The 13786-nt window shown below is 49.9% G+C and overlaps 1 protein-coding gene across 17 annotated transcripts in view; it reads left to right on the plus strand.

Annotated features, from left to right (window-relative positions):
• LOC128930596 (protein FAM156A/FAM156B) overlaps positions 1–12549 on the plus strand; it is a 33078-nt gene extending 20529 nt beyond the window's left edge. For 9 of the 17 annotated variants that reach the window (XM_078363917.1, XM_078363914.1, XM_078363918.1 and 6 more), the window contains 2 exons: positions 3010–3092; positions 11048–12549. In XM_078363917.1, coding sequence (XP_078220043.1) covers positions 11165–11854 — 690 coding nt within the window. In that variant the 5' untranslated portion in view covers positions 3010–3092; positions 11048–11164 and the 3' untranslated portion in view covers positions 11855–12549. Of the gene's footprint in view, positions 1–840; positions 1758–3009; positions 3093–10545; positions 10721–11047 lie in introns of those variants that run through there. The other 8 variants (XM_078363927.1, XM_078363928.1, XM_078363929.1 and 5 more) reach the window with 6 other exon arrangements.
• The last annotated feature ends 1237 nt before the right edge of the window (positions 12550–13786 follow it).

A 13786-nucleotide genomic window follows, 5' to 3' on the forward strand; every position in this document is an offset into this window, starting at 1 on the left:
GTGCCATCACTCCCAGATGGCAGACCCCACCACTCCTTGTTTTTTGTCTCAGGAATGATTCACTTAAATGGGAAATCTGTCCTCCTGAAAGTAGGTAGGCACAGACAGAAACATTTCCTGTTCCGCTGGCCGAGACTTCCGCTGATTACAAAAAAAAAAAAAAAAAAAACCCTGCCCCATAAATCTCCCTACTAAAACCGGTCTACTCCTTCCTAAGGAAATAAAAGACACGGCCTTTCACCCCTCACCCCAGTTACAGTGTGACTTCCACTTCTGAAGCGCTCCCTACGGCAGTAGTCTGGATAATTTCAATAGCTTGGATTGTTTGGTTTCTGTCTTTACCAGGGTGCATGTACCGCTCGAGCCAAAAAAAACTAACCAAAATGAAACAGCAGGTGTAGGTTCTCAGGAGCGTGCCCTAGCTCAAAACTCCCAGCCAGTCACAGGAGAGGTCGGCCTCCTCCCATCCCCCTAGCCCAGTTCCCACGTCCCTCGCCTGTGAAGTCACGTCCTCTGCCTGGTGTCTCTTCCCGTGACCTCCGGAAGCACTCGTCCCGTCCACGATCCACGCTTCAGTGAGGACCGCTCTCGGAATGCCGCGAAGCTTCGCGCCTTCTATCCTTGCAGCGCAGCCGGGCGGCGTGTGAGTCGCAAGAAGCCACCGAGCCGCTCTCAGACGAATACCTACCCACTTCCTCTCTCGGCTCCCAGACGGCCCGCGGCAGCCAATCAAAACTACAGTTTCTCAGCCGCCTCGCATGCCTGTGACGTCAACGAGGATAACCCGACGCTCCCTTCCACGCTCTGGCGCCTCTAGCCTGCCAGAGGGCAACTCCTCTCAGTGGTCTTAACCCATCAATTCTGAGCGGGCAGCGCTGCGTTTCCAAGGCCCAGGAAAGGAGGCGCCGCGCTGGTGCCTGGACGGCAGGAACCGGCTCCGGAGCGAGAACGCGCGTGAGAGAGCCCGAGAGAGACTGAGAGCGAGCGAGCGCACGGGAGAAACTGAGAGCGGGTGGGGGGCGGGTGGGAGAGACACATCCATAGAGACAGAGTAAGAGGCCGAGACCTAAGCTGCCCCTAACACAGGCCGACGTGTCTTGGGACTCGAATCCCTGGGTTGGGCCGGCAGGGAGCGGGGCTTTCGGAGAAAGCGGGTGGTTTTCGCCATTGCCCTTAGCTCCCCGCTGTGGAAATGCATTCGCGCAGTTTGGGGGTGGCGTTGTTCTCTTTCCCTTCTTGGGGGTGGCCTTTTTCAGCGGAGAAAGAGGATGCCGAGACTTGCCGTGGGCATTGGTAGCCGGCGGGACTACACTTGGGCTCTAATCATTATTCAACAGGTTTAGAAACCACCGTGTTCTTGGCATCAACTCCTTCCCCACCTTCTCTCCCACCGCACGGCAGGAAACACCGTGACTGGAGGGTTTTCAAGGAAGACTGCATTGTCTCTTTTGAAACAAACTGCCCCAAAACCGTTTCTAGCACATGTGACAGAGGGAGGGTTGTGATGTGAAATATGAGTAGACGTGTGTTTAATGGGCACTGTGATTCCTGCATTCGCGCTCAGTGAATGGCCCAGGCCACTTGTGTCCAGTAGCTGCACAAGCTGTAGGGTCTCATGTTTAGAGGAGGGCCTCTCCGCCCTCCACCTTGCTGGAGTACAGTCCACCATGGGTGGTAGCTCTCTGTGCCATCGAGTACGCATGGATTCCCAGCTGCATCTCCAATGCCATTTCCCTCTACTGACATAACCCCGTTGGGTGCGTTGGATTTGTGCGTCGGTGCGAGGGTGGTTTGGTGTCTTTGCTCGGAAAAAAAAAAAAAGCGAATGCCCTTACTTGGCTGGGCTTATCAGGGCACTAGCAATGGAGAAAGGACTTCTGAATTCTTAGGAGCAGAATTTCAACAACTCCCTGTCAGAAGGGCAGTGTGTCTTACCCGGAATGCTTTGGCATTTAATAAAATGTCCTGTGAATACTTTTCATAGGGAAGCACTGTTTTTACTGTTTCTGGTTGGACAGTGGTTACATTTGAAATCATAGTTCAGAATTCGTGAAATATCTAATGGCAGTAATCCATTTCCTTTCCTTGGTGTGTAGTTGGAAGATGAATTGCAGATAAGTGTTCAGTTCTGGGCTGGGCAATCGTGCCTAGTACAGGAAATTTAGGATCTTTAATGGAAAGGCCTGATGTGCTAAAAAAAAAAAAAAAACAACTATATGATATTTAGCCACTTAGGAGAATATGAAGGTCAGGGGAACCGCAGGTAAGTATATGTCAGTGAATGCGAATTAAAACAGGTGGCAATATAAAGAGAGATTGGTGTCACAAATAGTGGAGTGACTTCTGTATTTCAGCAGACCTTAGTGAGAAATGGTCACCACCACTGCCTAGATGTGTGACCTTCAGTGCTACTCAGAAGTTACTCTCTGATCCTGTTACCTCATCTGCAACTGGGGCAGATAATATATATCATACCACACCCTGGGAGAAGCTGTTCCCACCACCTGGGCTATGGTGGTTTTGACTTCCTCTGTGTCAGAAGCCCCCGTGTCTCATGCTTGCCACGGTTGTCGTTTTGTTTAATTTTGTTTTGTTTTGGGGGTGATGGTCTCACTCTGTCACCCAGGCTGGACTGCACTGGCCTCAACCTCCTGGGTTCAAGTGATCATCCCACCCGAGCCGCCTCAGTAGCTGGGACCACAGGTGTACAGCATTGTGCCTAGTAATTTTTTGAAAATTTGTTGAGATGGTGGTCTCGCCCTGTTGCTCACGCTGGTCTCAAATTCCTGGGCTCAAGCACTTCTCCCCCCTCAGCCTCCCAAAGTGCTTGGATTAGAGGTGTGAACCACCATTCCTGGCTTCTTGGACAATATCTTATTTCTGACTGAGACTTGTCCTTGGGATGGGTCTGCATTGGGCAATTCACTGAAGGCACCGCTGAGTGGCGTGGGCTGTCAGTAAATATCTGGAGGAATGTGACCTGGCCAGTGAGGTTGTTTTCTTTTATAGGTGAAGGTGTAGCAGTCACTCGACCTACACCCACAGCATCGACCTTGTGAACCCAGCGACCTGACTGCCTTGGGCGAGTCTAGGTAAGCTCCTTTCTCACAAGAGGAGACATGCTCCTTGTCTTCCTCTTGCTGCTCTAGCCACTGGTCTTGGTCCCTCAGAATGTGCCCCTCCCTGGACTCCCGGTTGTACTCCCGCTGCTTTTCTGTGTACTCACCTGCTGGGAGACCCCTGATGCCAGCACCATGCTTCACTGCTATCTTCATTTTCTTCTGTCTCTCTTAAAAGTAGGCATTGCTGCCTTTACTGACTACCTGTTCTTTTGTTACAAAGCTGCTAAGAATTACAACTCCTCCACTCAAGACCCAGCAGGATAGAGATAATCTGCGTAGGCATCCAAAATATAGAACATCTGTGAGCCGTGTGTAGGACAGACTCTTTCCTAAATCTGTGTGGCATTGCATGGCTAAGAGTCAGACTCCTTTCCCCTGGCATGGCACGAGACTAGGAGCACAGTTTTCAGCACCCAGAGACCTTGCACAGATCTTAGTCATTTTGCTGTAGGATTTTGGCACTTCTAGAAAAAGGTCCATGTGGCCAGGTGCGGTGGCTGATGGCTGTAATCCCAGCACTCTCCGAGGCGGGTAGATCACAAGGTCAGGAATTTGAGACCAGCCTGACCAACATGGTGAAACCCCGTCTCTACTAAAAATACAAAAATTAGCCAGGCATGATGGCGGGCACCTGGAATCCTGGCAACTCAGGAGGCTGAGGCAGGAGGATTGCTTGAACCCGGAGGTGAAGGCTGCAGTGAGCTGGTATCGGGTTACTGCACTCCAGCCTGGGTGACAGAGCAAGACTTCGTCTCAAAAAAAAAGGTCCATATTTATTTGGGATTATTAAATGAAATCTGTGTCTTTAAATGGAAATAAATACATTTTATAAGGGGATCTCATATCATATTTGGAACATTGAAAAAAGCATCACATAGGACTGGCTCAATTTTTAAAAGAAACAGAAAGCTCTTCCTGGCGCTCATTTCCAGGGTGGAGTCTGGATTCACTTGCTTAGCTGTTCTCTTTCTCCTTCCGCACAGGAGAAATGAAGCCAATGACAGTGGGTAGTGCGAGAGGAGTGAGAGGTGCAGCATTTTCAGCATAAGAACAGAACTGGCCAGGAGAAAATGAGAGTAAGGAGTCGCAGTGTTGTACCCGATCCCGGGGCAGCTGTGGACACACGGTTCAGCCCCCAGGATTCTGCTGTCTGAACTCTTCCCTCGGGATCACTTTCTCACTTAGGCGTCAGGGGAGGCTGAACACCCAGAGGCAATGCTACCAAGGGTGTGTACATCTGCAATCAGGGAGACCTGGGAGGGAATTCTGTCCCTGAGTGGCTGTGTGATCTGAGGGAAGTTACTTGACCTCTCCATGCAGGAATTTCTGCCTTTGCAACATGGAAAAATATGGATTCTGCAGAGTTGACTTGACATACTCAGTGAGATGTTTATGACGGGGCCCCATATTCTTCTTGATTCCTTCGATAGATATTTGTGAATGTGGATGTCCACTGGGCTCAAGGCTCTGTGGTGGGTGAACAAGACAAAGTCCCTGGCCCCTGCCAGCTCCAGGGCTGGGGGTTGACAGACAGCTATCTGTTGACAGCTGAGTGGGACTGGGGCCAGGACAGGGAAATACAGGGTGCTTTAGGAGCTTGGAGAAGGCTTCCAGGGGGGAAGTGCTATCTCAGCTGAGTCCTGCAGGGTGAATGAGAAGTGAAAGTCTTGCTAGGAGCCATGGCATTCCCAAACTACTATAGGCACCCACCAGTACACCCAGGTAATTTTTATTTTTAGTAGAGATGGGGTTTCACCGTGTTGGCCAGCCTGGTCTCGAACTGGTGACCTCAAGCGATCCGCCCACCTCGGCCTCCCAAAGTGCTGGGATTATAGGCGTGAGCCACCATGCCCCGCCTGATGGTAAATGTTAATCACGTTCACAAATCCCTTCCCGGCAACATTTAGAGTAGCGTTTGACCAAAGGGGACCAGTCACCAAGCCCGGCCGAGTTGACCGATAAAGCCATCACAGTGAGGGATCAGTTCCCAGATAAAACCATCACAGTGAGGGATCGGTTCCCAGATAAAACCATCACAGTGAGGGATCGGTTCCCAGAAACATCACCTTTCATGCTGCACGTCTGACGGCTAAACTGTCTGGGTTCCCTGTCTCTAGTAGTCCCTCCCTCTCTTCAGTAGCTGCGTGAGATGATGCGGGAACCTTGAGGCTGTGGTGTCTTATGCAGAGATTTTTGATACAAGATCTTTTCCTGGGGAGCAACTGCCTGTTGAAGGAATGACGTCGGTGAGATGATGAAGGAAGGGAAGTCACATATATTGCTGCAGCTGCTCCCCTCCGTACACACAGGGGACTTCTCTAGACCTCATTGTCCTTAATGCCTCTGTCAGGGATCATGAGCGACTCCATGGGTGTGGTTTGAGAATCTCTGGATGAACCTACACATAGGACGGTAAAATGTTTCATTTCACAAAATTGATGGAGGGAGAAAGAGAAAAGAGCAATGACTATGCAGCCTGGTTGTTAACTGATGTCTCCAGAATCTTCATATTTCTTTGTTCCCTTTGAGAAAGAGTCTTGCCCTGTTGCCCAGGCTGGAGTGCAGTAGTATAATCTCAGCTTACTATAGCCTCCACCTCCTGGGTTCAAATGATTCTCCTGCTTCAGCCTCTCTAGTGGCTGGAACTACAAGTGCCCGCCACCACACCCAGCTATTTTTTATGTATTTTCAGTAGAGCTGGGGTTTTGCCATGTTGGCCGGGCTGGTCTCAAACTCCTGATCTCAGGTGATCAGCCTGCCTCGGCTTCCCGAAGGGTGGGATTACAGGTATGAACCACCACGCCCGGCCCTCATTTCTTCCTATAAAGGTGTTGGCTGGGCACAGTGGCTCATGCCGGGAATCCCAACAATTTAGAAGGCTGAAGCACGAGGATCACTTAGAGCTCAGGAGTTCGAGACCAGCCTAGGCAACATGGCGAAACGCCGTCTCTATAAAAAATACAAAAGTTACCAGGCATGGTGGCTCTCGCCTGTAGCGTAAGCTGCCTGGGAGGCTGAGGCTGGAGGGACAATTGAGACCAGGAAACGGAGGTTGCAGTGAGCTGAGATTCTGCCACTGCACACCACACTGGGCAACAGAGCAAGACCCTGCCGCAACAAAAAAAGAGGGGGGAAAGGGTTGTGAGGACTTTTTTCTCTCTGAGAATTAGCTTCTACATGTAGAAATAGATCCTGAGAGAATCCTTGTGACACCTGAAAATCGGCTGGGTGGTAATTGGGTTAAGATAGTTCTCCCGCTGGGCGTGGTGGCTCACACCTGTAATCCCAGCACTTTGGGAGGCCAAGGTGGGAGGATCACGAGGTCAAGGGATCGAGACCATCCTGGCCAACACGGTGAAACCCCATCTCTACTAAAAATACAAAAATTAGCTGGGTATGGTGGTAGGCGCCTGTAATCCCAGCTACTCGGGAGGCTGAGGCAGGAGAATCGCTTGAATCCGGGAGGCAGAGGTTGCAGTGAGCCAAGATCGCGCCGCTGCACTCCAGCCTGGTGACAGAGTGAGACTCCATCTCAAAAAAAAAAAAATCCCAGTACTTTGGGAGGCTGAGGCAGGCGGATCACCTGAGGTCGGGAGTTTGAGACCAGCCTGACCAACATGGAGAAACCTCGTCTCTACTAAAAATACAAAATTAGCCGGGCATGGTGGTGCATGCCTGTAATCCCAGCTACTCGGGAGGCTGAGGCAGGAGAATCGCTTGAACCCGGGAGGTGGAGGTTGCGGTAAGCCGAGATCGCACTATTGCACTCCAGCCTGGGCAACAAGAGCAAAACTCCGTCTCAAAAAACAAAAACAAAAAACAATTTCCAAATGTTTCACACATAAGTGTTTGTGTAAGATGGTGGTGGCCCAAAGGATGTCAGGGAACTAACTCATAGGGAAGATAGATTTCAATTTCTGAAAGATTAACTCTTTCTGGGGTGTGTGTGTGTGTGTGTTCAGTACATACTCAAACAGTTTCTGATTTGGTTCTTTCCCACCCCAGTGTGTGCTGGTAGCCACGATTTGGTGAATAAACATTCAGAGGACCAGGAAAACTAGTGAATTCTTGGTTTCCAAGTTTGTCAAAAGAATAGAGCCTGGGAGGCTGGTCTAAAGTTTCCATTTAGCATTTAATGTCAATTTTTGGTTGCATTCATCTAAGATGTATATCAAAAGAATACAGAGAGATACCCTTATTGCAAAATATGCCGTTGGGTTTTTTCACTTAACCTACAGCAGCAAGATTGACTTCTTTCCCTCGGGAGTACAGTTCTCTGAGCTTTAACACAGGCTTACGTTCTTGTCACCACCATCACCACAGTCAGGATGCAGAACAGTCCCTTCACCCCAGGACACTCCCTGGAACTGCCCCATTGCAGTTACCCCTCCCTCCCTGGTGTAGAGTGATCTGTTTCCTTCCCTCTGGTTTTGTCTTGGGGAGAGTGCCATGTCGGTGACGCCATATGGTTTGTGGCCTTTTGAGGTGGGCTTCCTTCTTTTGGCCTGATGAACGTGTTGAGTGAGTGTCGGATGCTTCTGTCCTAGGCTGAAAAAGCAGTTTCACTGTGTGGAAGATGACAGGTGTTCAGCCAGCCTTCCACCAAAGGACGTTTTCCTCTCTCCAGTTTGGGGCAGTTTTGCACCAAGCTGCTTTTACCATTCGGTGCGAGCTTTTTTGTGAACCTAAGTTTTTGTATTTCTCTAGGGTAGATCCCCAGGAGTGGATGGCTGGGTCCTATGGTAAACATCTGTTTCACTTACAAGAAACTGCCAAGGTGCTTCTCCAGGTTGCTCTGCTATTTCGCCCTCCCAGCTGCAAAGTATGAGACTTCCAGTCGCCCAGCATGTTGTCCTCGCTCGGCGTTGCCAGTACTCACGGTGTTAATTTGCGTTCCCCTAGTGCTCAATGATGTTAAATACGGTTTCATGTGCTCCCGTTCAAGTCTTTCCCCCATTTACTGGTTGGGGTGTTGATTTTCTTATTGTGGAGTTTTGATAATGTGCCATGTATTTCAGATGTGAGATCTCAGTCAGGTCAATGATTCTCAAACATTTCCTCCTACTGGTGCAACTTTGATTTTCTTTTTCGGAACACACTAGCTCTTACGAAGCCAAGGTTTTATTTTATTGTCTTTTATTGATTGATTGATTGATTGAATGATTGATTGATTGATTTTGAGACAGGGTCTCGCTCTGTAGCCCAGACTGGAGGGCAGTGGCTCGATCTCGGCTCACTTCAACCTCTGCCTACCGGGTTCAAGTGATTCGCCTGCCTCAGCCTCCGCAGTAGCTGGGGACTACACGCATGTGCCACTGAGCAGCTAATTTTTATATTTTTTTGGTACCGACAAGGTTTCACCACATTGGCCAGCCTGGTCTCGAACACCTGCACTCAAGTGAACCAGCCACCTCAGCCTCCCGCAGTGTTGGGATTATAGGCAGGAGCCACCGCGCCCAGCCGGACCCAGAGTTTTAAATTTTGTCAGACTTCTATTCATCCATCTTTCCCTTCCGTGCATCGTGCATCTCATGTCATGTCCTAGCCTCCCCTCACAAAGATGTCCTCCTACGGTTTCTCCCAAAGGTCTTAGTATTGAACTTTGTCGTGTAGGTCTCTGAAGCATTTTTCCTTAACTGCACATAAAGGTTGAGGTTGAGGTGCATCTCCTCACATAAGGATACAGCGCCTCGTATATTGTAAAGCTTATCCTTTCTCCATTGGATTCCCTCTCACATCCGTGTCAAAACTCACTGGCCACATCTCTGTGGATGGATTCACGGACTCCGCTTTCTTCCATGGATCTACATGTCTACCCCTGTGATCCAGCAATCTCCATTATTACAGCTTTAGAGCAGATGTGAAAATCCAATAACACGATCTCTCGAAATCCCTTCTGCTCTTTGGAACATCGGCTATTCCACGTGAATTGTCGAATCTGCTTCTTTATATATGTAAATGTCCCTCAAGGATTCTGACTGGCAGGCACTGCATTCATTCTACACATCAAGTTGGGGACAGTTGACTTTTTCCCTTCTTGGGTCTTTAAATCTGGGAACACATTGTTTCTCTCCATTTAACTAAATCTTCTTTGATCTCTTCATACCGTTTTATAGTTTTCGGCACACAGACCCATTCCATGTATTTAAGCTCTATACGTAACCGTCTCACTGTGTTTGTAGCTTTTGTAAATGGTATTCTTTCTTAAATTTAGGTTTCCAGTTACTCATAAGATTGTTTTCCGTGTGTTGACTTTGTCTCCTGTGTCACTGCTAAGCTCTCATTAACGAGCACTAAGCTCTTATTGGCTCTGAGAGTCTGGGGGAGACACATGTGTTGTTCCATGTAGATGATCACATGCCCTACGAAAAGGAGTACTTTGGTTTCTTGCTGTCTCCGGTGGGTGCCGTGAGTCTTCTGGCATTATAGCACTGACTAGGCCTCCAGCGTGACGTTGAATAGACGTCCCTGCCTGGTTCACATCCTCAGGCAGAAAGCATCCAGTCTTTGACCATTGAGTGGCTTGTTAGTTGTAGGTTTGACTGTTTATGGCCTTTTTGTGGGGGAGGAAGTTGTCTTGTGTCCCTAGGGTGCTAGTTTTTATATCACCAGTGGACTTGGAATCTGGTCAGATGGTTTTTCTGCATAGCTTGATTGATCCTGTCATTTTTGTTCTTCATCTGATCTCTCAATCTGTGGATTACATTGATGGATTTTCAGGTATGGGAAGAACAGTCCTCACATTCCCGCTATAAAACCCGGTTGATCACTGCTCATTCTTCTTCTCACATATTGCTCCATTCAAACTGCTAGGTTTGTGTTGAATACTTTGGTGCCTGTGTTAGGAAAGAATATTGGTCTGTCATTTTCTTGGTATCCCTGCGGTGCTGGTCTCATAAAGTCAGTGGGACGCATTCCCTCTGCTTTGTTACCTAGAAGAAGTTGTGTAAGTTGGTGATACTTCTTCATTTAATGTTTGTTAGAATTTGCCAGTGAAACTTTCTTGGCCCAGAGATGTCTTTGCAAATGTGTTTACCTGTGAATTCAGTTTATTTAAAAGATACAGGACCGTGCACACAGTTCAGTGTTTGAAGTCCATCCTATGTGAGTTTCGGTAGCTTGTGGTTTTCGAGTATGTGCTACATTTCCTCTGACCTGTGGAATGTGAAGCTGTAGAGTCGCATGTATTCTTACCCTGTTGACCGTTTTATGTTTTCTGTGTCTGGAGTGAAATCTCTTCTTGCGTTGCTGATATTGGTAACTTGTTTCTTTGCCCTCTTTTCCCCCAGTCAGTCCTGCCACGGGTTTATCACTTCAAAGAAGCAGCTTTTGGATTAATTGAATTCTTGTATGTTTTTTTCTGTTTGAAGTCTCCTGGGGGTTTTTGCTTCTGCTGCTTAGCAAAATGAATTCTTATCTACAGTAGGAATTTGGAGAGGATTTCCATAGGTATGAGCAGCCTTTCTGACTAGACGCAAACCCAGCGGTCAGGAAGACGAACATGCAAAAGGGTGTGTCCCCATGGTGCAAACGCTTACAATTGAGTAAAAGTCTCCCTTGTGAATGGATGAAAATGAACGCTCATGGGAAGAGCACCTGTGAGTCACGCATTGATTATTCTTCATATGATGCTTGGGAAGGGGTTGGAAAATGTCAGTGGGGAATCAACATCACTGAACTGCATTGCATCCTTTTGCACCCCGGGTCACGTGGATGCATTAATTGGTATCATTTCTCAATCCTTTATTAGATGGCATTAGTATTCTCAGCTGCTGAGATGTGTGATCTCACGTCATCCTCAGAAGAAGCCTAGGAGGGGGTGTCTGTATAATCTTCATTTGACACACAGGAAGTGGAGGGACAGAGAGGTTGAGTCAGATGAATAATCGTGTGTTTTCTTGTTGTCTTATCACCTTGCGTTGCAGTCTGGGTTCTGCCTGCACACATTCCTCGCTACCTTCTTGGTGTCTGAGAACCTCCAGCTTCACCACCCTTTCTAGACCCAAGGGCCTGGTGGAGCTTCCAGCTGGGACCAGACCTCCATGGATCCACTCCAGAAACAGAATCCAGCATCGCCTTCTACATCTTTCCCGATGACAGCTGCAGAGACTTCCCGGGAAGGCCCAGCGCCCTCGCAGCCTTCATACTCGGAGCAGCTGATGATGGGCCTCAGTAACCTGAGCCCCGGTCCTGGCCTCAGTAACCTGAACCTGGGCCCTGGCCCCAGCAACCTGAGCCCTGGCCCCAGCCACTCCGCACCTCTCCCCGAGGGGCTGCTCCACGAGCGGTACAGAGAGGAGAAGACGCTCGAAGAGCAGCGGTGGGAGAGGCTGGAGTTCCTTCAGAGGAAGAAAGCATTCCTGAGGCACGTGAGGAGGAGACACCGCGATCACATGGCCCCCTATGCTGTTGGGAGGGAAGCCAGAATCTCCCCGTTAGGTGACAGAGGTCAGAATCGATTCCGATGTGAATGTCGATACTGCCAGAGCCACAGGCCGAATCTTTCTGGGATCCCTGGGGAGAGGAACAGGGCCCCACTTCCCTCCTCCTGGGAGACGCTGGTGCAGGGCCTCAGTGGCTTGACCCTCAACCTGGGTACCAACCAGCCCGGGCCTCTGCCTGAAGCGGCACTCCAACCGCAGGAGGCAGAGGAGAAGCGCCAGCGAGAGAGGCAGCAGGAGAGCAAAATAATGTTTCAGAGGCTGCTCAAGCAGTGGTTAGAGGAAAACTGAGACGCGCACCCACCTGGGATGGAGACCGGAAGGGACTCAGACGGAGCCCGCGTGTTGGCAGCGCCTGGGCGTGGGACCATTTTGGGGACGAAACAGCAAGCTGCGGTCGGATGAGTGCCAGGACCCGTTTACGGGGACACGTGGGAACCCTCCCAGCATGACCCTTGACTGACCCCAGGAAGGTCCTCATCTTTGGTGCCTGTCATTCTCGGATGGCCGCGAGGCATCCCGTGGCAAGGGATGCTGCATACCAGCGGTCCCCGCCGCGTCTCACCTGCCTCCCGTGATGCATGTTGTCGCTTTCCCACCCTGGATCTCCGTCTTTCTTCCCTTCCTGCTGTCCGTAAGAGATCACATGTCGGTGTAGTGTGAATGCCTTGTCGCTGTCCTATATGCTTTTGCACCACTGAGTTGACTGCCTCCGAGAAGCAGCACTAGGCCTGCTGAAATGCAGCGCGCTGCCCTGAGATCCAGTTTCAAGAACGGGCAGCTAAACGCAGTGTGGGAAAGGGATGTGGAATGAGAACTTGGTGGTCCGCCGCCGTACTGTTTGCGTAAACTTTTATGTACGTGGTAAGCTACGTGTATATAAATGTCGCCCTGCCCCTAACAGTCGAGTAGTATTCTCCCTTGCAGGAATTTCTGATGGGGTTCCTCATCACCAATACCAAATAAATATATGTAGGAATGGAAAATAGGTGTAGAATTCAGGTTTGTTCCTCCGTATTGATTTTTCTCGTTAGATCTGAGCTGGCTCCCTTGAAATTTCCCAGCAGCGGATCCGGGTTTATTGAGGGAAGCTCTGCACTGTGGAGACTGGGAACGGGGGAGGGAGGGCACCAGAGAACACAGCCCAGTCACTGGATGCAGCGAGACCAGCAGCCAGAGCAGCCAGGCAGCACCACGGCTTCGAAGAGAGGCTTCCTGCCCACAGGAGACGTGGAAGCAGAGTCCACCGCCCACGGTGAGAGCCCTGCGTGTTGGTGCCAGTGCGGGTGCCCCGGCCTGGGGGATGCGGGGCTGGCCATTGCTTGCGGTGTGGTGGGCCCGGGTGGGTGAACCTGAGCAGCAGTTTGCACCTGCTTCGTGAGAACTAGAGCGTCCTTGGGTTCCTCCAGAATCTTACTGGGATCATTTAGACATCTGTGCCTTTTGATTGCAGGAGGAACCAATGACTAAATCTACCTTTCTTTTAACCTCTGCAGAATCCTGAGGTGTGAACCCAGCCGGTACCCGCATGACCCCTCTGAACTGAAAACAGACTCTGCTTCGTGCCAGTCCATTTTTAGGTATTCCCCAGAGCTGTCTCGCTGCAAAAGTCTATGTGCCTACTGCCAACAAAAGTGGCTTGAAAACAAGTAAGTGTCTTAGATTCTGATGCTGGGATCTCATGAGCGAGCTTGACAGTGGAAGTGACCCAGCTCCAGGGAGAAGGTAAAAAAACAAACAAAAAAAGCAGGGCTTTTCCTTCTTGAAACACAAAGGCCTAAATGCAGGGCAGTGAATTGGGGAGGGTTTCAAAGGGGCTCGAGGCATTGCCCTTTGGCTGATGTTTCCTAGGGTTCTGACAGTATTTTCCCCACTTCCACATATTAGCTGCCTTCCTCCACTCCCACAGACCCATCCTCTAGCAACATTTTCAGTTCCGCTGTGTGAATTTGGAAAGCAGAACACCAGAGAAGTTAGGGAACCAGCCCATGACACCGGCAGAACTAGCACACGAACCTAGGCAGGCTGGGGTCAGAAGTGGCCCCCTTCAGCAGTTCACCTCTGTGAAGGCTATGGGTAAATGGCCTAGAGCAGGGCTTTTGGTGGTCATTTCATAGCTGGTAGCACCAAGTCTTGGCGAGACCCGTTGCCGAATCCTCCGCACGGTGCTGTGGGGCAGGTACAATCATCCCCACCTTGCGGAGAGTTTGTGGAGGTCCTAAA

This window comes from Callithrix jacchus, chromosome X (assembly GCF_049354715.1).
Source record: "Callithrix jacchus isolate 240 chromosome X, calJac240_pri, whole genome shotgun sequence".
Lineage (NCBI taxonomy): Eukaryota > Metazoa > Chordata > Mammalia > Primates > Cebidae > Callithrix > Callithrix jacchus.